General features: G+C 34.2%; 1 protein-coding gene and 1 pseudogene across 3 annotated transcripts in view; one reads left to right on the top strand and one right to left on the bottom strand.

Annotated features, from left to right (window-relative positions):
• Nucleotides 1-25,767, top strand: part of LOC148609573 (receptor-type tyrosine-protein phosphatase alpha-like) — a 41,378-nt gene that overhangs the window by 11,823 nt on the left and 3,788 nt on the right. The window contains exons 6-21 of one of the 3 annotated variants that reach the window (XR_015924829.1): nucleotides 1,043-1,122; nucleotides 1,379-1,599; nucleotides 2,435-2,522; nucleotides 6,415-6,479; nucleotides 16,415-16,451; nucleotides 16,995-17,092; nucleotides 17,295-17,423; nucleotides 17,645-17,793; nucleotides 17,989-18,124; nucleotides 18,996-19,145; nucleotides 20,321-20,420; nucleotides 21,285-21,358; nucleotides 21,782-21,910; nucleotides 23,247-23,315; nucleotides 24,015-24,140; nucleotides 25,303-25,439. Coding sequence is in view for 1 of the 3 variants with exons in the window: in XM_088596512.1 (XP_088452638.1) it covers nucleotides 1,043-1,122; nucleotides 1,379-1,599; nucleotides 2,435-2,522; nucleotides 6,415-6,479; nucleotides 16,415-16,451; nucleotides 16,995-17,092; nucleotides 17,295-17,423; nucleotides 17,645-17,793; nucleotides 17,989-18,124; nucleotides 18,996-19,145; nucleotides 20,321-20,420; nucleotides 21,285-21,358; nucleotides 21,782-21,910; nucleotides 24,015-24,140; nucleotides 25,303-25,439 (1,719 nt within the window). In the remaining 2 variants the exon portion in view is untranslated. The remainder of the gene's footprint in view (nucleotides 1-1,042; nucleotides 1,123-1,378; nucleotides 1,600-2,434; nucleotides 2,523-6,414; nucleotides 6,480-16,414; nucleotides 16,452-16,994; nucleotides 17,093-17,294; nucleotides 17,424-17,644; nucleotides 17,794-17,988; nucleotides 18,125-18,995; nucleotides 19,146-20,320; nucleotides 20,421-21,284; nucleotides 21,359-21,781; nucleotides 21,911-23,246; nucleotides 23,316-24,014; nucleotides 24,141-25,302; nucleotides 25,440-25,767) is intronic. The other 2 variants (XR_015924830.1, XM_088596512.1) reach the window with 2 other exon arrangements.
• On the bottom strand, nucleotides 9,739-10,878 carry LOC148609574 (uncharacterized; annotated as a pseudogene).

The raw sequence follows: 25,767 nt of genomic DNA on the forward strand, positions 1-25,767 counted from the left end.
TGTGTTGCAGTTTTCTTAAACATCAGTCCTCTTAAATTCAGTTAAAGTAATACAAGAAGAATACATGTATTTGTACAAAAAAGACAAAATGACTTGCGACAGACATCGATCATAAGTCTCATGAAGAATTGACCTACAACATAAATATTTTTGTAGGTCTTATCATAATGATCATTTTGTCAATGAAAATTATTTCTCTCTATTATGATTTGGAAAGATATGAGAAAAAAACTAAAACATCATCAGTTTTTGCATTTTAGGTCAATAAATCTAATAAAGAGTTGACGAATGGAAGTTTTTTTAGGGCTTATCATTGAGATCATCAATAGACATTTTCTTGCTATGTATCTGTTGTAACTTTCTAGAGAGGGCAAATAAGCCTGCAAACAGCCATCATTTTTGGTTTGGTGCATCGTAAACATTTACTCTAATGAAGGCATGTAACGAATTTTTGACCTCCCGGAAGTACTAGAAGTGTCGCCTTTGCACTTTCATGTTCAACTCTCATAGTTTTTTTATAAATGACCTCAAATTAGTGATAACCATGTAGACATGGTGACTATATTTATTTATCGCACAGTTTAATCGACGCAATTTACGATGTATCCATCTGCACCATGAAAACTGATTTATTCAACATGTCATAGTTTTCCTTTCCCCTTTCGTCTACCTCGGTCTTGACTTTTTAAGAACAACTTGGCGGGTTTTGAAAAGCAGAGGACGATTACCCTACCGGTCACCTGGTCCATGCTCCCAGTGTTTAGTGGAGTCCGAGTTGCGTTTTGCTACTTTGTATGCATTAAATATGTTACTTTATGTTCTTAGTTGTGTTTTTCTGTTTTCCATGTCTGGTCTTTGTCCCTGGATTACATTCTTTTTGATTTCCGCTTGAATCTTGGTTCCCTTGATTACTATTTAAGCAAACACAGAAGTCAATATGCTCTATGTGTATATTCAAAACTTTTATGAAGACTTAATCCTAGTAATGAAAATAGTTTACACTGACCTTCGGTAGAAACCGAAAAAGATTTCTTTTTTTCAGGCACAGACAAAGTCGTTTAGATGAGACAGCAACCACAAGAAAGCAAGAAGAGAGAGATCAAAATGTTGACTTTATCCCTGGTATCATATATTCAGTTTTGGCTGTTTATGATCATAAAGGACACAATAAATATACACCTTTCCATTATTCTAATTTTATGAGTTCAATATAAATTTACTTATCTTTATTAGAATTTTACCTTTTTGTCATTTCTTCCAAAGTATGAAATGCAATTGAAAAAATCGTAAAATGATATTGAAGAATGTGTGATTGAAAAATATTTATACCTAATACTTAGAATTTAATGATGTCGATTTTATATTTAAATTATCTCAGAAACAAATGGCGATGGAGCTGTAAACATTAAACGTGTAACGGATACAGGCGACGGATTATTGTTAGGAACATCAGAGACAACTATGGTGAAACCAAAAACAGTTAAAGAATCAGCTTCCTTCTATGACAATTGTGACAAAAGCACATTGATAAAAGTTTCAGAACTTAAGGATTATATTAAACAGGAACAGAAAATTGATGGCTTTCAGAAACAGTATAAAGTACGTCATTGATTTTTCATTGAATTTGATTTTTTAAAAGGCGTAAATGTATAATAAGAGGTTAGCAATTTTTATTTTTTATGCACCATGTTAAATTAACAACTTTTTGAACAATAGCGGTCCGTTGTAAAGTACAGCTTAGTTACAAAATTTTCAGAATTTGTCAAGAACCATTCAGAAATAAAACAAGCCAAACAATTGAAAACTTCTTTCTGTAATGGAGTTACATATATGTGTACACAATAACAATATACGAGTTCCAAAAAATTCACAACTAATACGTAAGTGGTATATATGCATTTAACCATGACAGTAATATGTGGGCTGATATACTCCTGTGCTCCTGCATTCATCTACTCCAACATGATTTTAACGAACCCATACACCTCACCATTTACAATACAATTCTTTGCTTAGACACTATATAGTTGTTCGACGAAATCCAAAATTTCTGTTTTCCGATTCTTCAAACTACCCATTGGTATTGAGCCTAACAATTTGACATATCCCTGGATTGCGTAGAAACTCCATAAATTGGGTTACAATGGTTTATATTTAGAAAGAATCATAGAATATTCTTTGGGCATAAGTTGATTAGTAAATGGGAGCCGTTATGGTACCTGAAAATGAATAATGGAGATTGAAGTTGATGTGCGTATTTGGGGGTATGCATGGTCGACACTCCAAGCCCAGACTAGAGTATAGATGCAACCTAAGAAAAAAAAATAGATTTAAAGTTTAGAGTTTCAACTGTAAAATAACTGTGTGCATGTGTCAGTAGTTTTGTTTAGGGTATTCAATGTATATGTTATTAAACCATTCTTATTGGTTACAGAATATACCATATGGAGTACAATTTTCAACAACTAAAGCTGAAATGACAGAAAACACGCTCAAAAACCGATATAAATTAACTTTGCCATGTGAGTATATGACAGTGTTTCGATTATAGATTTTTAGAAAGTGAAATGATTCTTCAAAATTTAAAAGCTGAAATTACTTTTATTGAAGTATTAAATTTCCTAAGCATTTAAATTCAATTTGTTATTTTATTTTCACTTTAGCCCTTAGTCCATTTAACCTTAGCCTACTTACTCTTAGTCTACCTACCCTTAGTCCACCTAACCTTAGACTTCCTGAAATTAGTTTACATAACCTTAGTCCAACGAACTTAAGTCTACCTTACCTTAATCTAAACATAGTTTACCTAACCTAAGTCTGCCTAACCTTAGTCTACCTGACCTTAATCAAATTTAGTCCACCTAACCTAAGTTTACCTACACTTTGTCTAACCTTAGTCCACCTATCTTTAGTCTACCTAACCTTAGTCCACCTCACCTTAGTCTACCTAACATTAGTCTCTTTAACCTAAGTCCACCTTACCTTAGTCTATCTAACCATAGTCTCCATAACCTTAGTCCATTTTGCCTTAGTCTACCTAACCTTAGTCAACCATACATCAGTCCACCTATCCTAAGTCTACCTTACCTTAATCTGACCATAGTCTACTTAACCTTTATCCACCTATCTTTATTGTATCTAATCTTAGTGTACCTGACCTTAGTCTACCCTACCTTAGTCTACCTATCATTAGTGTACCTAACGTAAGTCCACCTAACTCTATTCCACCCAACCTTAGTCTAGTCTGCCTGACCTTAGTCCACCTAGCCTTAGTCTGCCTGACCTTAGTCCACCTAGCCTTAGTCTACCTAAAATAAGTCTTCATAACCTTAGTCTACCTAAAATAAGTCTTCATAACCTTAGTCTACGTTACCTTAATTTAATCTTGGTCTTCCTAACCTTAATCCACCTCACCTTAGTCTACTTAATCTTAGTCCACCTCACCTTAGTCCACCTAATCTTAGTCAACCCTACCTTAGTCTACCTAACCTTAGTCTACCTCACCTTAGTCCACCTATCCTTAGTCTACCTAACATTAGTCCACCTCACCTTAGTCTACCTAACCTTAGTCTCTTTAACCTAAGTCCACGTTGCCTTAGTCTGCCTAACCTTAGTCCAACTCACCTTAGTCTACCTAACCATAGTCTCCATAACCTAAGTTCACCTTGCCGTAGTCTACCTAACCTTAGTCAACCCTACCTTAGTCCACCTATCCTAAGTCTACCTTACCTTAATCTGACCATAGTCTACCTAACCTTTATCAACCTATCTTTAGTGTACCTAATCTAAGTGTACCTAACCTTAGTCTACCCTATATTAGTCCACCTATCCTTAGTGCACATAACCTTAGTCTGCCTAACCTTAGTCTAACTAACCTTAGTCTACCCTACCATAGTCTACCTAACCTTAGTCTACCTAACCTTAATCCACCTCACCTCAGTCTACCTAACCTTAGTCCAACTCACCTTAGTCTACCTAACCTTAGTCTCCATAATCTAAGTTTACCTACCCTTAGTGTAACCTTAGTCCACCTATCTTTAGTCTACCTAACCTTAATCAACCCTACCTTAGTGTACCTCACCTTTGTCCACCTAACCTTAGTCTGCCTGACCTTAATCAAATTTAGTCCACCTAACCTTAGTTTACCTACCCTTTGTCTAACTTTAGTCCACTTATCTTTAGTCTACCTAACCTTAGTCTGCCTAAACTTACTCTACCTAATCTTAGTCTTCATAACCTTAGTCCACCTAGCCTTAGTCTATCTAAAATTGGTCTTCATAACCTTAGTCTACCAAACTTAGTCTACCTTACCTTAATTTAATCTTAGTCTACCTAACCTTAGTCCACCTCATCTTAGTTTACCTAACCATAGTCTCCTTAACCTTAGTCCACCTTGCCTTAGTCTACCTAAAATTAGTCCTGTGGATCATTATGGTGTATCGATCAGCACCATGAAAACTGATTTATTCAACGAGTCATAGTTTTCCTTTCCTCGTTTGTCTACCCCGGACTTGACTTTTTATGAGCAACTCGGCGGGTGTTTCTAAAAAAGCAGAGGACGCTTACCCTACCGGTGCACCTGGTCCATGCTACCAGTTTTTAGTGGAGTCCGAGTTGCTCATTTACTTTAGTTACTTTATGTTCTTTGTTGTGTATGTCTGTTTTCCATGTCTGGTCTTTGTCCTGGATTACATTCTTTTGATTACCGCTATAACCTTGGTTCCCTTGATTACTCTTTCTACATAACCTTAGTTCACCTAACCTTAGTCTACCTTATCTTAATCTAACCATGGTCTACCTAACCTTAGTTCACCTCACCTTAGTCCACCTAACCTTAGTCAACCCTACCTTAGTCTATCTAACTTTAATCTACCTAACCTTAGTCCACCTATCCTTAGTCTACCTTACCGTAATCTAACCATAGTCTACCTAACCTTAATCCACCTCTCCTTAGTGTACCTAATCTTAGTGTACCTGATCTTAGTCTACCCTACCTTAGTCCACCTATCCGTAGTCCACCTATCATTAGTGTACCTAACCTAAGTCCACCTTACTGTATTCCACCCAACCTTAGTCTGCCTGACCTTAGTCCACCTAGCCTTAGTCTACCTAAAATAAGTCTTCATAACCTTAGTCTACGTTACCTTAATTTAATCTTGGTCTTCCTAACCTTAGTCCACCTCACCTTAGTCTACTTAATCTTAGTCCCCCTCACCTTTGTCCACCTAATCTTAGTCAACCCTACCTTAGTCTACCTAACCTTAGTCTACCTCACCTTAGTCCACCAATCCTTAGTCTACCTTACCTTAATCTAACCAAAGTATACCTTATCTTAATCTAATCATAGTCTACCTAACCTTAATCCACATAACTTTAGTGTACTTAATCTTAGTCCACCTAAACTTAGTCCACCTTACCTTAGTCTGCCTAATCTTAGTCCACCTAGACTTAGTCTACCTAACCTTAGTGTACATAACCTTACTTGACCTAGCCTTAGTCTACCTAACATTTCAGCTATAAAAAATTTGAAAGTTTATACTCTGAAACCGATTTTACTCATTGTAAAACGGACATATTCAGACAGCTTCCAACTGCATCTGACGTTCAAAATTCAGTCTAGACTCTGCAGACAACTCTTTAAAAAAATGCAATAAGTCATTAAAAATTGAATGCTTGTAAGCGACTTTACCCAATGTCTAATGGGGTATCTTAAATATATTTTTAATAAAATGATAATTATTACTGTAAAAACAAGAGAATTTTTGGGTTAAACTGGTTAAATTTGTTTTGGTCAGCTAATGCGGTCTTAGATAATCCACATATCAAGTACCACTCTATATAAAATTTAGACACTGCCTATGGTAGTGATCCATGGTGTAGAAAACCTATGGATCAGACAATGTTTTTTGGTCTACATATGCTATATTTTTTATGTGACAAAAGTCCTCCCTGTATTTTGATCTTTACTTTTGAGAAATCTTTGACCTCCCATTAAAATCAACCGAATCAAACCAAATAAAAAACGATAAATCTTGCAAAGTGCTAACTTCGTGTACAGTCTATATAAATTCTACCTCAAAAGTGCAATCCCCTGATGAAATACTTAAACTGATCATACGATTCTAAACAAGGAATAAAACTAAATTCGGTGGGTTTATGACATGCATGACCTCCCGTCTGATTTTTATAAAGATTGCTACTTGAAATTCCTAGTTAGATGCAATAAAGGTGGGGTAAAGATATGCAATGAAGGAGTTGTGAAGAAGATTCCATCTAAGAGTTAAACAAATTTAACACTGCAATAATTAATCAAATTTTCAAAACTATTGTAAATGGTGACATTCAGAAAGCTAATAACTGTATCTGTTTAAACAGTTGTAGTCAAGTTTAAACTGTATTATGCAATCATTTCAGATGATCATACGCGGGTTGTACTTGAATCGTCCTGTTCTGATTATATAAATGCCAACTTTGTTGACGTAAGTTATTTTATCACGATAAATATATCTTATTTTTTTGGTTCCCTTTTTTTCACAATTTGGATCATCGATATACATCACTGTGTACTTTTACAATTTGAAATTTCTTATCAATCATTGGTTGTGTAAGTTTCAATTCGGCATTCCAATGGGAACAAATTGTGCTCCTTTACTTGCTGACCTATTCCTTCACTCTTATGAGGCTGACTTTATAGCTGATCTGATCAGAAAGAAAGAATATCGTTTAGCTAGATCCTTCAATCTCAGTTTCCGCTATATAAATGACGTATTATCTTTAAACAATCCTAATTTCGGGGATTTGATACATCGCATCTACCCAAAAGAACTTGAGATAAAGGATACTACAGACACTGTGAAGTCAGCCTCATATCTTGACCTACACTTAGAAGTCGATGGTAAAGGAAAACTATTGACCAAACTTTACGACAAACGTGATGACGTTTCATTCAGAATTGTCAACTTTCCTTTCATCTGTGGCAACATCCCTTCGGCTCCTGCGTATGGAGTGTTCATATCACAACTCATACGTCATGCCAGAGCTTGCCGAAATTACGCAGACTTTTTGTATCGCGATAGAACTCTAACAAAGAGGCTTCTGGAACAGGGTTATGTTGCTACAAGATTGAAGTCATCACTACAGAAGTTTTATGGTCGTCATCATGAACTCGTGGATCGTTATGGTGTATCCATCAGCACCATGAAAACTGATTTATTCAACGGGTCATAGTTTTGCGTTTCCTCGTTTGTCTACCCCGGACTTGACTTTTTATGAGCAACTCGGCGGGTGTTTCTAGAAAAGCAGAGGACGCTTACCCTACCGGTGCACCTGGTCCATGCTCCCAGTTTTTAGTGGAGTCCGAGTTGCTCATTTACTTTTGTTACTTTGTATGTATGATTTTAGTTACTTTATGTTCTTTGTTGTGTATGTCTGTTTTCCATGCCTGGTCTTTGTCCCTGGATTATATTCTTTTGATTACCGCTATAACCTTGGTTTCCTTGATTACTCTTTCATTAAAGTCTATTCATTGCTTTTGCATCATTTTTCTTCAACTTTGTCAAAGGTAGTCATTAACACTAATATATCATTTTGAAGGTCTAAATAAGCACATTTCAAAAATCAAAGTCTCAAACCCGATATTTCATACATGTATGAAGGGAAGGGTAATTAAATACAAATATTAATTATTTGTGTGCAAAATATGGTTGTCGGATGTCAAATGAAAGGCCTTAAACCATACATCTGAAATCTCGATGTGTCGTCTCCTTAAAAGGTTGATCAATGAGTGCAAAAATTTCAATGTTTTAGGAGGTAAAGTTGAAATATATCAAATGAAAGGTCGAAACGTGAACACCTAATATCAATTTCACTTTTCCTAAGGAGGAACTAGTTTGAATTAATAGAAGCAAAACGCTAAAGTACACAGTATGAAGGGTTATTGCAATCAAGTGAAAGGTAATTGTGCGTGCATTACAAATATATTACTAGTAGTAACAACCTTGAAAATTAAATTTGACAGTGTCATCAAGTGCAAAAGTTAACACTTGTAGGAGGGTAACTTGTAATAACTTGTTATGTATAAGAAAACTGTTTCTATTAGAGCCACTGAAAAAGTAATGAAGACGTCAAAACACCAAAGAAACGGAAAATGAGGGAAAAAATGGAATTTCGTCACAAACTTCTTCTTTTTAATGCCTCCGCCAACGTGACCCACAGAAAACAAAATTGCTTTGGACACTTCTCGTAACTCAGAATCATTTTCAAAAGACATTATCGTGGGTCACGTTAGCGGAGACCCTCAAAAATTAAAAAAAAACCGTAGCTGAAAAATGGAGTTTGTTTACTATCACAATAATATCGGAACTTATCCGGTGACGGGACGGCAATTTTCCGAAGCGATGTCAACATGTACGGTGCTGTGCCATAATTTACCGGCGGAAACAAATATGGCGCCGGTCAAGCGTAACGTGATTAAAATAAATTATCTAACCCTGGGCTTCCCCGTCTTTAATTTTAGAAACAAATTTATGACAATGTGTTTAATTACCTCTATTTTTATAAGTTAAACCGGAAATTAGTGTTTCGTCTGCTACCTCAGTGCAAAAATTGATGTTTCCAAAAATGGCTGGAAAACGTAAACAGTTGTCAGTTTCGGAGCAACTTGCTCCCCAGACACTTAGTCTTATAACACCTAGATTCTGAGACACTTAATCTTTGAAACACCATGTTTCAAGCAAGCCCATAGATAGTTACAAACTACCTGTTCAAGGGCCTGCAACCATTACCTAGCTAGAGAAATTACAGTATCGAACAACCCGGTAGTTTGCAACTATCATAAAAGCTTCTTGAAACTGCTTGCTTGTAAACCACAAGTTTCAAAATTAAACTGGAACTTCTAGGCTTTAGTTAACCAAACTTACTTCTTGGCTTTCGTAAGTTTCAACTATTTTTTCGGATATTATTACTTTCAATCTTTCTCTGCCGATTAAACTAACAAACTGAACCAATTTTTAAAAAAATCGCCGCTTTATATACCAAAAGCGCGTACCTCGTCGAAAACATCCAGTAACTGAGAAAGCGTCTATAACAACCGCAAGTGTTAAGTGATGCTTTCCAATAATGTTTCCGACTCTAAAGCACACAAATGGATATCTTATTATAAATTTGAACATTTTAACATTCTGCAAATGATTTATAATAAATAAACTGCATTTTGTCACATTACCCACGCCTCCGATATCATGCGTCCTCGCATGACCAACACAATTAAATATCATATCAAAGTTGTAGAGGTAAGATCTGTAAACAATTTTGATTGTTAAAGAATGTATTATCAAAAACTCAAGTTCTGAAATTTAGCCTCGACAAGAAGCACTTACGGCTTACATGAGGGTTCTTTTACATGAACATTAATTCTGTTAATTCAAGTTTGCTTCCTGCAAACAAAATCAAATTTAATCATATGCAAGGAATCCCCAACTACTTCCCGTTCTATCTATATTATTCTCAATTTTTCCTGACACAATCATGACATTTTTCCGGTGTCATATAGACCTTCCATCTATGTGGCCCTGTCTTCAAACATTTGTTACCTGCTTCTACCTTTAGCAACGTCAAATACAAATCAAACTCAGAATTATTTTCGTTTTCAAAGCTATTAAAACTTTTCCAGACATCTGATCAATATACACCAAGTGCTTTGGTTTCTATATTTTGTACTTTCGTTTAGCATGAATGTTTTCAATAGTTCTGATAACAGACGTTCTTGTTGTGACAGTCCCTTTCTGGTTCCCTTGGCTTTCTTTTGATTTTTCTCTTTACAGACGAATTGACGTTATCTTCCTCACTTGAGTCAGATCTTCCCATGCTAATCTGGAATTCTGATTTTCTGTCCCCCCTTCCTATTGACTTACCGGGGTCTGATTCTTTTCCACTCCTTGAAAAAGATTCCTTTCCAGCGGGAGATGCCTTCGAACCATATTCTTTCTTCTCACTGTTACTTGACACCTTACTTGTGCCATCATCACTGTGTTTGTTAAATCGCGCCATATTACGTCTGTAATAAGCCATTTTTTGAACGTTTTGATACACGGACCACATGTTACCTTGTTTTTCTCAAGAATTGGTTCAGCAATTTTCACTTTTCTGTTTGAAATGGTAGCTTTCCTTGCATTTCTAAACACTGGTTTTTCACTCCCAGTAGATAGCTATTTATTCTCTACAGCAACCTATCTGACCTTCAAAGTTTAATTGGATCTCTTTTCCCTTTATCCTAATACTACCTTTAGTCATATCAATGACACAATGTTTGGCTCTCTAAAAATCTATTCCCAATATACCGTCAACAATTATTTCAGCTACTACAGCTATATTTAAGTAGACATACCCATTTATATTTATATCAATTATGGTTTTCCCAAATAAAGTCAAAGGAGGTCCATTGGCAGTCAGTATCTCTCTGTCCATTTGTGTCATTACATGCGAATGCATGCTATAAAATAGTTTCTTTGATATGAGAGTCACCGTTGCCTCAGTATCAATCAACATTTTTGCATTGGTACCGTTGATTTTGGTTTCAATGAACATTCCGACTTCAGTGGCCAGTTTGTTCACCCCTATTATACCATTCTTTTTCACAGATATGGTTTCCCGAGCCTTCGCTGGACTTTCCTTTTCACTCGTAACCCTAATTTCCGGACGATTTTTCTTGAAATGATCAAATTTCCCTCATTTAAAGCATCCAGCTCTCCTTGTCCTTTTAAATCTATTATTCCTTCTAAAAGGAAACTGTCCAGACCCATTGGAATTTTCCTTCAAAGTTTTTACTTCTTTCTGCAAATCAGTCAGTGCTGTTTGCATATTCTTGAGGAGATCTGACATCCTATCGCTTGCCTCTACAGAGTCACTGTCAAGTGCAGTAGTCCTTAAGAAACCCTTATTTTCTTCTCTCTTAAGCTCTGCTTTATTGAAAGCTTCTAATTCGACAGCATGTCGTATCGCGTCATTTAAGTTTGATGCTCTGGTATAGCTTGTTTCACTCGAAGTCTTATGTCAACACTTTTAAGTTTGATGCTCTGGTATAGCTTGTTTCACTCGAAATCTCATGTCAACACTTTTAAGTTTGATGTTCTGGTATAGCTTGTTTCACTCGGAGTCTCATGTCAACACTTTTAAGTTTGATGTTCTGGTCTAGCTTGTTTCACTCGAAGTCTCATGTCAACACTTTTAAGTTTGTCAGTGAACTGCTCCTTAGCAAGTGTTTCATGAAGTCATTTGGAGCTGTTGGATAAGCAAGATTTGGTTAGCGCCTTATGTCCTGGCCTAACTCAGGAAGGCTTTGCGCTGCTTTTTTGACGACTTCACGCAACTGCGTTCGATAAAGTTCAGACTGGTTTGCAGGAGAAAACCTCTTCTCGAGAGAAATTACAAGCTCTTTATGATTTTGCCTTTGATCTTCAGACAAATTTCCTAGAACCCCCTGGGCTTGTCCCCTTAATGATATAGCCAGTAAAAACCCTTTTCATTGTCTGACCAATCATTTATACCTGAACATGCATAAAAAATGTACACTTGGCCCCTTCCCGTCATAGGTTGCGGGCTTTACAACATTTTGTTCTGGGGATAGAGCTTGCTCCCCAGACACTTAGTCTTGGAACACCTAGCTTCTGAGACACCTAGTCTTTGAAACACTATGTTTCAAGCAAGCCCATAGATTGTTACAAACTACCTGTTCGAGGGACTGCAACCATCACCCAGCTAGATAAATTACAGTATTGAACAACCCGGTGGTTTGCAACTATCCTAAAAGCTTCTTGGAACTGCTTGCTTGTAAACCACAAGTTTCAAAATTAAACTGGAACTTCTAGGCTTTAGTTAACCAAACTTACTTCTTGGCTTCCTTAAGTTTCTTTCGATTATTATTACTTTCAATCTTTCTCTGCCGATTAAACTAACAAACTAAACCAATTTTGTAATGAATTGCCGCTTTATATACCAAAAGCGCGTACCTCGTCGAAAACATCCAGAAACTGAAAAAGCGTCTATATCAACCGCAGGTGTGAAGTGATGATTTCCAATGATGTTTCCGACTCTAAACCAAACAAATAGATATCTTATTATAAATTTGAACATTTTAACAATCTGCAAATGATTTGTAATAAATAAACTGCACAGTAAGACCCCATTAAAGGATGTTATCCTAAAATTCAATGAACACTGAGGTGCTCAAATATCTAAAAGGACAGTTCAGCATGCTTTGTACCCAGAAGGATATCATCGGAGAGTTGGTAAGAAGGAAGTCTGGATTCGAGAGGTGAAAAGAAAAAAAAACGCGTGAAATTTGCCCGAGAAAAGCTTCATTGGCATGTTTGTGGTCAGTGGAACAAACTTATATTTTCGGAAGAAAGGCAGGTGGTGGTTGGCACTAATAACCATATTCATATTTGGCGGAGAAAGGATGAGGCAGAGTCCAAAGATTGTGTATGTCCACCGGCCCAGAGGAAACTTTCTGTCATAATCTGGTGCTGCATTACTTATCATGGCGTTGGGACTGTTACAACAGTAAATGGTACTATAAACAGACATAAATACATCGAGATACTCGAGGACAACTTATGGCCAGTGATTGCTCGGCATTTCCCGGAGTAGGATTGTGTGTTTCAAGACGACAATGTCCCCATACATCGGGCCCAGGATGTCAAAACCTACATGCAGGAGAACAATATAAATGGAATGGCCTGCACAATCACCAGACCTAAATGCCATCGAAAATGTATGGCTCAAATTGAAAATTCAGTTGCAACAGAGAGTTGAAGTTTTTAACACAGCCCCAGAACTGTCAGCCGCGATCCGTGACATCCGGAAAAAACTCAGTGTGAACTATATTCAGGGACTGTATCATTCAATTCCAAAGCGTTTACGGAAAGTGTTGAAAGTGAAGGGCGAAATGACAAAGTATTGAATAAAAGTAAGTAAATTTAAACACATTTATTGATGTTTTATTTAGGCATTTTTTTCACGCTTCATCGGCGCCATCTTGGATTTTGCTGGTAAATTATGGCATAGCACTGTACGTCTGATTGGTAAGTGGCTAAAATATTAACTGATTAAGGATTGTCACCGCCAGAATCTATTAATATTTTATGGAATCCATATTCAGGTAGTTTTTAACATGTTATATTCAAACACGACATAGAAATGGGGTCAAAGGATATTTTTATGGGGAATTATAATGTGGGAAAAAAATCACGGTCTTCCGTTTTTATCTTTCAAGATCTTATTATTTCCTGGAAAGATCCTGATAATGTATTACACTTTGAACATTTTGTGGAGGTTATTTCATCCCATAAGTCCTTATTTTAGGCCAATTAGGGTGGGGGTCTGTTTTGTAGACGACAAAATTGCGACCGGAATGTCGAATGCAGGTTGTTCGTTAGTTGGTTGTAGTATGTTCGAGAGGTTCAGAATCGCTAAATATTATTCCTTCAAGCAGCCGTAGTTTGAATATAAAATTATATAAAATGTTTATATTTACCAAAAGTATAAATAGTAGATATATCGGCATAAATTGTAATTGGGATGCCATGGCGTAATGGTTAGCCTGCCGGTCGGTTTATCAAGCTGAAAAAAAAAGCGTGCCGGTCTGTGAAGCTGACGATCTCGGTTCGATTCTCAGCGCTGACAATTTTTTTTCTTTTTTTTAATATGTATTTACAATTTATTTGTACTTAGATATAAAATAATATCTATCTACATTTTCCCTAGAATAATTACAGCAGTGACTCGCTGATTGCTGTGTTAAAATTACTCTTGACTTTAATATATGATGGTTGTAAATATTCTGTCTTGCAGAATACAAAAATGCGACAAGATTCAATAATACATTTTTTTTCGTCCCTTGAGTGTACGTTTTAAAGTAAAATCTGATCTAAATTATTTCCTGTTTTGCAAACGACCCAAGTTCAAAGATTACAAAAGATGTTTACGTACCGAAAGTACGGATTAGTACATATTTTCCACTTATGTTGGATAGTACATGTATGATTTAATTGCTTTTCTATGTGTCCCTGCTGTAATAATTTGCGGAGGGGACATAGAAATACCGGTTTTCATCCGTCCGTCCCGTCTGAATTTAGTTTTCTGAATATAACTTTTGAATGCCTTCATTGAATTTCTTCAAAAATACACAGTTGAAGGCTTATAAGGTAAGAAGGACATCTAGTGATTTTAGGTCAGTTGGTCAAAGGTTAAGGTTACATCGACTTTAATACCGCAGCGGGGACTTGGACCACCCGAATCTTGTTTTTGTTTGTTCCTATATATATGCAGTCATTTCCCTTCACTAAAATGATATTCAAACACATAGCGGCAATGTAATTATGTGAATATATGTCTGATATAAACTTGAAGTATGTGTATGCTCGCACATGATAAGAACTATTTTGGCTGGACAGTCCTATCTGTTCTTAGATTTATATAAGTGTCAACAAATGTACAAAATACGTGTATCGTAGTTTAATAACTATATTTTAATAGGATGAATAATCTAATTGAAATACTGTGATCTATTTTTGAAGACCCCGTCGACTTCAGCCGATGCTCTATGGTAATCACCTTATACGTCCTTTAACCTTGTTAATTTCCCTGTTGGGGGTCTGTTCGATCCATCAAGATATTGGTTTCAGGCAGGCAGGACCCTTCCTGACTTTTATTTTTCATTTTGGTTTTAAATTGAGATTTATTAATACTATTAAAATGTATTTAAAATAAAACTTTGAGACTTGGAATGATAATACAAAGTAAGACGTATATTGGATTATGTTTGGTCTTTGAAATATTCAAAACAAATCACTTTATTCTTTCAAACGAACTTTTGGAGGGTAATAGGATTCCTCCGACCTGTCTACACATCAAACAGTCTGTATGTCCTTCTGTCCTCATTGTGTTGTTTACCTCTGCTACATGTAGATTACCTTGCTATATAGATATTGTAAGGAGTTAATTTTCTGGAAAATATTTTTTTCTGTCTGTCCGTCTGTTTGTTATGGGACCATTTAGTCATATTTTGTTATTATTTTCATACGTGTAAATGTCTTTTTCAAGTACCCAACCTTTCTTTATCCAAAACATTAAATTATGTTATACACCGAATTGTTTTTTTTTTATTTCCCCATATATTTTACAGTACTCTATGCTGATGATCCTGAATTTCAGACCTTCCATGATTGTATCAAAATCTGAAAACATTCAGCATAGAATGAAATAACACGGAAGCAAATCGTATTTCATAACTCTGTATACAACAAGAGATATGCAATGTCAGTATCGCAAGAAACGATAAATAGTAATGTATTAACACAAAATCAATCAAGGAACACAAGCTAACAAGAAAAGCTAACATACGATCGTGTGAGTCGTTGTCACATGCACATTTACTCCATAACCTCCATTTTCGATTTTCGAAATAATAGTTACAAACGGTCATGGGGGACATATAACTCAACTGAGTCAATTTTAACATTTTTATCAACCAAATGCATTTAAATGATTGACCGATATTTGTTATGTATCAACATGATTAATTAGTTTTTAAAATGGAGTTGGCCATTTAATGAAGAATGTGCATTTTTCGGAAATCTACATACTGTAAATGCATATAATACATGTATTGTATATACTTTAAGATGCATATAATACATGTATTGTATGTCTCCGATAACTCTACAAAACTATCTTTAAGAATTTGCAGGTCTTTACTCCATGTGATATTATCTGACTCAATAAAAAAGAATGTTGTCAGCATATAATCAGATATAACCATTGTTGACAAAATATACTCATGGTTGCTAAGGAGATTGTTTTCTGGTCACCATGGAAACCAGTGTTGCTTGGTTCAGTTTTGAACAGTAGAATTATAACTTCAGATATTGATCTTACAAAAATACACCATAAAGCTTTATTCAATCCAAGAACATGCGAAAATATATCACAATAATGGTTCGTTGCTTTGATAATTAATGGTTGCTATGCAATCTTTTGAGTAACTATGCACGGAACACCTTGTTCCTAAGAATATTTTTTTACAAAGTGCATAGGAGTTTATACTATTTTAGTAAAAGTGATGTAATAAAAATACATTGTTTAACACTCACTAAAAATATAAAACGATGATTGGTTGCCATGAAAATGAATGGTTACTATGCAAAAAAACTTAACTTCATCATAGAATCAATGTATTTTAGAAAATGCGTGCTTTACTACCTTGCGGTTGCCAATTTCAAAATTCATGTAAACACCCACAGGAACGGTAAGACAAGTACAGTCTTGCCTTTCTTTACTACATTTAAGATTTTAAACATTTTAAACAGAATCACTGTGATTACAATTAAATGCTACTAATTTGTTGTTTCTTTTTAAGGGATTTGAATCAGATAGACGCTATATTGCATCTCAAGGTAGGTTTTAGTAAATAGTTTTATATTAGAAAGGTAAATTGGTGTCAGCCTGAGTAAGAAAATATTTGTTCAGTTTAGAAGACAAAAAAGTCTATTAAAAAAAGATATGTTTTGTTTATTTCTATAGAGGAACACATGTGCATTTCATGTATAAATTTGATGACATTTTGATTATTTTTGCGCTTCATCTATGTTGACGTGGAAGATGAGGTTTTGATAAAAATAACTGAATGCCAGATGTGATTAGTTACGCTGTGTGACTTGTTATATGATGTGATTAGTTACGCTGTGTGACTTGACATATCTGCCTGAGTTTAGGAAAGTCCTATATTCTTGTTTTTGGGGCTAGCTATCCTGTAGTGTGAGGGTTTGCTTGTCGTTCATGGAAGACCAATGGTTGGCCTTGAGCTGACACATTTCATCCCGGTGAGGTTTTCTTTGTGACATATTTTAAGTAGAATTTTGGTATTTCCAGAAGTACAAAAGGCTTCTCTATAGTTCTATTGTACCATTCTTGTAACTAATTTTTTTGTATTATTATAGGTCCCACTAAGAACACTATTAATGACCACTGGAAAATGATATGGCAGTATAACATAAGAAAAATAGTCATGTTAACAAACCTTATGGAGATAGGAAAGGTTATTAATCAATATTTTAATCATCGTGAAGACCATTAAAAAAGTCAATATATAACAAATAACAATCAACAACTTTTTAAATAGACTTCGAGAAAAAACTAAATTCTAAACCCAAGAAACAAACTTGAAGCTCAAGAAATTGAAAACAAGGGCACCTTTGACTACAGACACGCATATATATATATCTATATATATATTGCAGATAAAATGTGAAATGTATTGGCCCATTGGTGGAGAGAAAATGAAATGTGGTGATATTGTACTGACCCTTCTCTTAGAAAAGGAGAGAGCTGCATATATTACTAGAGAAATCGGTGTTGAAAATATAAAGGTACGGTGTTACTTAATTATGTACATCAATGAAAATGTGACATAATGTAATTTATAAATAATCATAATTTTAATTACATGATGAGATTTCGATACAAAAGATACGTTCTTTTTTGTTTCCTAAATGCAATTATAATTTATCACAAATCTAATTAACGTACGATGTAATAACCTTTAAGTATAGAATTAATCTTAATTGTCGCTTATTTTTACACAAATTAGACACTGGAAAAGAGAGAGGTTATTCAGTACCATTTTACAGCATGGCCAGACCATGGAACACCAGACCCACTTTATCTAGCTTTGTTTCATAAACACATCATTTGTGATCAGCATAATAAGAACAATGGTCCTATACTTGTCCATTGCAGGTAGTATCAGTTCAACATACGCGTTTGCTTCTAAATCGACAAAAAATCGTTTGTTCAAGATTGCTGCGCTTAATTTATAAGTCTGTCAAAATAAGTTCATAAAAATGTAAGTTATTATTCATTAATAGAATTTACCAATGTGAACCAAAAAAGTAACAAAAATCGTACTATAATCTTTCCTTTTTGTTCATTTAGTGCAGGAATAGGTAGAACGGGAACATATATCGGACTTGATGCATTGTACGAAGAAGGGGCGATCACACAATATGTCAATGTTGTTCAATATGTCAAGAAAATGAGATACAGTAGGATGAATATGATACAGACACAGGTTAATTTGAAGCGTTTATTGTATGGTCACATACAAATAAGACACAAAATAGTTTTGATTGATTGAATCGGAAGTAATTGGTGTAAATGTTTTTTTCTATTATTTTAGTTTATCAAATTAGGTTTACGAAAGGCACAGTTTTCTTTTAGATCGTCCTTTATTTGCATAGTACTAATAGTAAAGTGTTTGTATTTGTTAAAATTCATGATGGAATATTTTGCAAGTTTGCAAGAAAACGATGTATAACAAGTACTTAAATCGGATAAGGTGATGAGCCTAAATCTTAAGAGTAATCAAGAGAACTAAGATTCTAGTGGAAATCAGAGGAATGTAACCCAGGGACAAAGACCAGACGTGGAAAAAAGATAAACACAACAAAAACATGAAATAACCGAAAATAATACATACAAAGTATCAAAATTTGTTTAAGTAAATGAGCAACTCTGGCTCCACTAAAAAAACTGGGAGCATGGACCAGGTGCACCGGTAGGGTATGCGTCGTATGCTTTTCAAGAAACACCCGCCGAGTTGTAAAATATCATTGTAGCGAGTAATGTAGGTGACCTCAGGGCGTGCAGTTGGTATTATATTGAATGAATGACCGTTACCTGATGAAATTTTAGGTTATTTAACTGGACAATTATTAACGAGATCTACAATTTTATCATCTTTTATGTACTTTTGTCTAAGTTTGATAGACAGTTTAAATCTGCCAAATGACCAGTTAGTTGCTTAGGAAGTACACTGAGTGGTAATCATTTATTCAAGAGACGACCAAACCCATTCCCTGAAGTTAACTTTATTGGTTGCTGTAAGAAACGTCTAGAAAACTAACAATAGATTGATAAATAAACCTCATAATATATCATAGGAACAATATGAGTGCCTCCATTTTGCCCTCCTAGAAAGGTTTACATTGCAAGATACATCACTACGTAAAGCAGACTTTGCAAAAGTATGGAAGGATATTAAAGCCGACAAGTGCCCGATGAATCACCTAGGGTTAAGTGAAGAATTCAAGGTAATCAAAATGAAATATAACTTATAACTGTTTATTTAAGTACTATGTATGGCTATTCTTACATAACATTGGGTTCCATCTTTCCTTTATATGTTGTTAGTTTAACCCCGTAGACATGTTATTTAAACCCTTGTATTATTAGACAGTTTTATTTTTGTTGCTACGACAACGTCATGTGTAGCCCGTACATGTGTTTCAACGCCTCATCCAAAGTATTAGTGCTGCACGTATATGTATATCCAAAAATCCTACAACTAATGTTATGATAGTATTATTTTGCAAGAAATAATGCGTCTCATTTATTCAGATTGAGCTCATAAATATAAAAAGCTTTTCAGAGATATGTAAAATAAAAAAAAGGCTGTATGAACTTTAAAAATTAACCGGTAAACTGCATGTCAGTTACATTAAATAGAAGAAAAAGTGTCCAGATCCAAAAGCGATGATTCAGGCAACACAGATATGGGCTTAAAAAACTATGCAGGTGAAAAGAAAGGCAATGCTGGATTTAAGTAGGTCTCCAAAGATGGTGGGGCTTTAAAAGTTCTTCCATAGATGAAAAAATGTGTCTTAAAACCTGTGAATGTTTTTTTTTTCCAAAATCGGGAAGATATCTAATCATCATTCATTTTATGGGATATACACCAAGTATTTATTTAATTTATTTTACAAATTCACTGTACTATATACTTCATTTCATATATATTATAAATCGAAATCAAAGGGCACATCATAGCAACCCTAAATCACTTTAAAAGTTTGAATCTAAATTCATTATTATAACTTATCTGTCTTATGTGTAATGCTTTTTGAATAAATATTTGCCCTTATATTTATTTGAATCCACATTTAATTGATAAACCGTCTCAATACTATGAAAAAAGAAAGGAAAACAAAAGTATCCAGTGTCATTTGATCGCAACAGGAAACTACCATTTTTAAAAAAAGTTTAACACTTCTATTTTATTTGTATAAATGTGCAAAAATTCAGTGCGCATTGATCCGAAAAAGCATTTAATAACAATAAACATTTACATATATATGTAGATAGTGTATGGTGATATTAGATTAGAGCTAAACCTTGTTGTTAAATTATAAGAGCTAAACAATTTATAATCAGATAATTATGGCAATTTTTTGTAACTTCATGTAAATGCATAATTCTTGTTTTATAGATGCTACAAGAACAACTTGAAGAACATCAACCATTGCAATATTCTGATGCTAAAAGTGACGATAATATAGTGAAAAACAGGAGTCAGAATGTGTTAGCCAGTAAGTATGTTTCATTTATGAACGGAATGAAAAACTACAGAGATGTCAAGGGAATAGTGTTCGAAGTCGTGTTATTTAATCGCTTCTAATTTTAGGCGATATCACTTATACCATTGTGATAAGCATGTCACTACTTTAGGTATCACATTTATGTCACAAAATAAGAACGTCTCCTGTGAATCTCCCAAACATTTCATGCATAGTATATCAAAATTCCAATAGCAATGACCATGGTCCATGTCGATAATATTTTATCGTTGGGTTATCTGATCGTGATTGAGTATGTTATATCACTGAATTTCAGATCTCAGATGTGATATTACTGTATTATTATAAACACCTGCCCAAGTTCTGTGATTGGCTTATTCCCTATTGATACTTCATGATTGATTTCGATAGCTCACTAATGGTATAGAAATATGTGAGCTTATTATACGAACCGATCGTGTCGTACTCCATGCGTGGAAGAAGAGCCCGTGCCCTCTTTTTGTGTTTGTTTTGCCTAGAGCTTATCATTTCGGTAATTTTGTTACATGTATCCTTCATTTTGCAATGTCGGTTCTCTGTATATACCTTGACTGTTCGGAGATAGAGATATTCATTTGCAGCCATATTTTTATTGTGTGCGTAATTTTGGTATAATGGTTACCTTTTCTGCTAGAAAAGGTAAAAATATTACGTTTCGAAAAAAATAGCACGATATTGATTAAAAATATAAACGTAAATATTTGATATTTGTGCATCTGTCTTTATAATGTTTTGTTCTTGAAGGGCGATCTCATTAAATTCATAAAAAAGTGAGCAATGCATGTACTGGACGTCGTTGTATTGTTTTGAAGATATGCATCTGATCTGATTTTGTAGGCGACAAAACAAGGCTGTTCCTGATTTCTTATGAAAAAGGAAGAACTAATTACATAAATGCAGTGCAAGTGCCGGTACGCATACATCTTGATAAATAGTAACACTAAGCCAATGGTTTGTTTATTGTCTATACTCTGTCGTTTATTTATTTCCCTATTCCATTCCTATTTTTAAGGAAGATATGTTTGTTTTTGTGTGTCCATATTCTTGTATAAAACCGAAAAAAAGCAACTAAAACTAATATTACAAATCAAGTCAGTTCACTGTTAATTCGTAATATAAAACAAATATTGAAAAAAAGTTATGTCGGCTTATAAATACAGCCAGTAAACTTTCATACCAGACTGCATCATACAAAATTGCAGTTTTCATATAGAATCTAATATGGAAATTAACTGTTCAATTACATTTTTCTTAAATGTGTACTTTTATTAGTTATAACATTTAGAATATGTCCAATACGGCTATTTATGGATGTACGTTATTCTCTTATTAAGTCATACACCAAATTTAAAGGATTTTTGACAACCCAGTTACCTCTACCAGATACCATGGTTGATTTCTGGACAATGATCACTGACCATAATTCCTCTACCGTGGTCTTGTTGCTAAACAATATAAAAGAGGTAAAATAATAGTATAGAATAATAGTATAAAATGATAGTATAAATAAAAGTATTTGTATGTTTTATACACATATGATATTTAACATATAATTGTCATTTGATTATTATATCATTCTTATAAGTAAACGTGTTTACATATCATGTGATTTCCATACGATAGTGAATTGTAAACTGAAACAATTGTAAACGCATCACGCTCGATAAAGGAGGTAGACAAGGGTAAGGGACACTACTCTTTAAATCAGTGATATGTTTGTATCATATTCAATTTCACCAAAGCCTGTCAAGCTTTCCCTTGATATAGAATGAAATCATTCCAAGTTTCTTTGATGCTTGATTCTTCGTTTCCCTTACCCTGGGTCTACTACCTTAATATAATAGTTATATGTTACACGTTATATGATTCTCATGCCTGTCTATTGCTCGCATGCGAGACGGAATAAAATATGGGTACATAAAAAAAATAAGAAAATAACGGTTGTTGATTGGTAAAATGGCTGTTTTGGCTGAACTGTGGATGGGAAGCCGCACAAGCCAACCGAACAATAGAAAAAGAAAAGGAAAAACTGTTATAATTTACTAATAGGAGAAAGTAACTTAAAAAAATATCAGAACTATCCTATGAATCTTTTAAGATATTTTCGATGAACAATCCTAAGAAACATTTTACGGAGATATATATACGGAATCGACCAAAAATACACGAAACCGTGAAACGTAAACATTGTGCATGCTTTCTCTAAATTGCACGTATCCTGTACGAGAGAAGAGCTATTTCACAGAGAAAAGCTTCGGATAAAAATCATGAAGTGCTTTCACTCAGGTTTAGGCAGACGAATAGTTAATCATTTATTAATGCTTGTCTCAAATTGAGGATGTTGTTTATCACAAAGGTTTCTGTAGGTTGATCAGGATAAAAATATTCACGTAAGATCGCAATTATATCTGTCAAAACAGTAAGGCTATATTTCGAGCCGGGATTTTGAGGGTTTCTTAGAATATCATCGTCCTTTAATAGAAGGTAATCATGAACAAGATACAACCTCTTAGGCAAAATTCAAAATGTTTTAACTTGTGATACTTTGCAATATTTTGGTTCATTATTTTTTGTAGGCAGCGACTGAATGGTACAATAGTACAAGAAAAAAATCCACAATTAATCATTTGACGGTTTGTTGTAAATACAAACACTCATAAATATCAGTCAAAAGTTACAGGGTTCATCCTCCTAGACAAATTTGCATAAAATTTTATTCTCAACTTAGATTTAAAACTAAAAGACGGCCAATTTTGTTAGAAAAGTTATCACTTGTTAATAGTAAAACTAATTTTTCAGCAGTTGAAGATTTTCCTATGTGATCCACGGTCTAAGCGCTGTTTCCTAAATATGTTCATAATATGACAGGTAGAAAGTGATTGTATCTTAACAAACAGTGTTGCAATTTCCCAATATTGTACTGGATAACTACTTGTTTGAAATTACTTACATTTCCTGAGCTCGTATAAAAAAAACACCTGATAAAATCATATCATAAGACAATCCTTGGCCAGATGCAACCTCGAAAGAGCTTCGGTTGAAGGCGAATTTTATCACATTCAATTATTTGAGTAGACTGACCACAGGTTTCTTTTTGAGAATTGATACACACATTGTAATTAGTTTCTTATTTAAACACTTCTCTGGTATAGTTTTCTTTTTAGTAACTGTGGTAGTTTATATCTCTGTCATAGCATCATTTTTCAAAGAAACTTTTTGAAATGAAAGAATTAGAAAAGAACATGTAGCATATCTATTGTGTTAGATTTTGAATTATTCACCGTATATTTCACTTCAAAAGTTACAGCATCTGTTTAAAGAAGTGCAGTTCTAAAAATAATTGATAACAAGGAAACAATCGGGAGCTTTCTCCTTGCACCCATTTATTTACACTGTACAAAAACCGATGACAATCCATTAAGTCCACTGCAACTCTTAAGATATAAACATAATCGATCTGTTATCGATTTGGTTTCACATGTTTTTGCACGACAGAGACGAAAGTCTTACTTATGAAATATTTTCATGAGTAATGACTGTGGAAATTGTTTTTTTTTCTTTTTACAGGCTGATTTGGTATATTCAAACTCTGAAGATAACCTTAGTAGTGGACCATTCATTATAAAACCGACCCGCTCTAGGTCTGTCAAACACAATGATATTGACGTGAAGACAGTATTACTGTCACAAAAGGTAAATTTTATACTTTCCATAATTGATTTTCTACCTTTTATGATATTTATGTAATATTTGTTTAATTTAATTTGAAAATTGAAATGTTAACAAGGACAGGGAACGACACGTTGGCACAAAAAATATTTGGCAACAGATGTTTTGAAAACAAAAACTATTGCTTTTCTATGCATCAGGATACAGTAAAATACAAATATTGATATTGATGATAAAAATGTTGGTGCTATTCTTTGCTTGTTATTTGCATATTTTCAATACAAATTTTAAAATAATAAAAGTAAAAGTTAAAAAATAGTTCCAAATCATCTTCCAAATATACCGAAGGAAATGTTTTAAAAATGTTCGAATTTCTGATACACTACATATTTGTCCAGTGTGGTGGATGCGTTTTTCAACAAACGGTCGGTATTCAAATGGGAACAAATTTTGCTACTCTACTTGCTTACATATTCCTTAACTCTTAGGAGGCTGACTTTATAGCTTATCTGATCCAAAAGAAGGAACATCGTTTATCTAGATCCTTTAATCTCAATTTCCTCTATATTTCCAGGCTCCCAGTTTTTAGTTGTGTCCGAGTTGTTCATTACTTTTGTTACTTTGTATATATTATTTTGATTATGTTATGTTCTTTGTTGTGTATGTCTGCTTTCCATGTCTGGTCTTTGTCCTTTATAACATTCTTTTGATTTCCGCTGGAATCTTGGTTCCCTTGATCACTCTTTTATAGTTTAGGCAATGGAATGAAGAAATAAATCACGGAAACTCCATTTTATCATTGTTTTATCACAGGTTGGCCATTCATTTTGCATTGTTTTATCCCCAATAACGAAATAAATGGTCAGCCCGTGTTTAAGCAGTAATAATATGGAGATTCCGTGATTTATTTCGATTCCCATATAACTAGTTTTTTTGATATTTTTAATAGATTTTTCCATGGATTCGAGGCACGTCATATTAGAATTGTGGTTAAAGACAGAATAAAAAAAGATGGTGCAAAGAAAATGAAAACAAAATATAAAACGCACAAAAAACCGAACTTAAAAAATGAAAATTGAACAGACAAAAATGCAAAAAAATATAAGAAAATGAAAATAGATTTTATCGAATTTAAGAACAATTAATTCATTCGTTTTATCCTGCATATTTTAAAATTTTATTTTAGGACGACAAAGCAAGACCAATTGAAATATTTCAATGTGTGTACAAAGATCGTCCCGATCCCTCATCTCTCTGTACCATAGTCAGTCTGATATCAACCAGGATAGATATGTCATGTGACCCAGTTACCATAGTTTGCAGGTATGTTTAATTCAAACGTCTTTAAATTTGAAACAAATCTTATTTGAAATATTGATTGCACGTTTTCTATTGAGATATATGTTGCATGTGGAAGGTTCCGGTGTTAAAACTGATAATAGTCTTAATTCACGAGTGTGTGTTAGATACAACAGAGCATAATATAGAGGGAGAATGGAGCAAAAGCCTCTCCTTGTTAGTACTCACTTCTCCAATTTGTCTTTGTCAGGAAGAATTTGTTTTTGTAAAAGATTGCATAGAAAAAAATGTCAATATTGTTACTTTTCAAACAGAATTTACTAAAACTTCTCCTTATCATTAATGTCTAGAT

The sequence above is a fragment of the Perna viridis genome, chromosome 8, assembly GCF_037379345.1.
Source record: "Perna viridis isolate PV_CMFRI_1.1 ecotype Kerala chromosome 8, ASM3737934v1, whole genome shotgun sequence".
Classification (NCBI taxonomy): domain Eukaryota; kingdom Metazoa; phylum Mollusca; class Bivalvia; order Mytilida; family Mytilidae; genus Perna; species Perna viridis.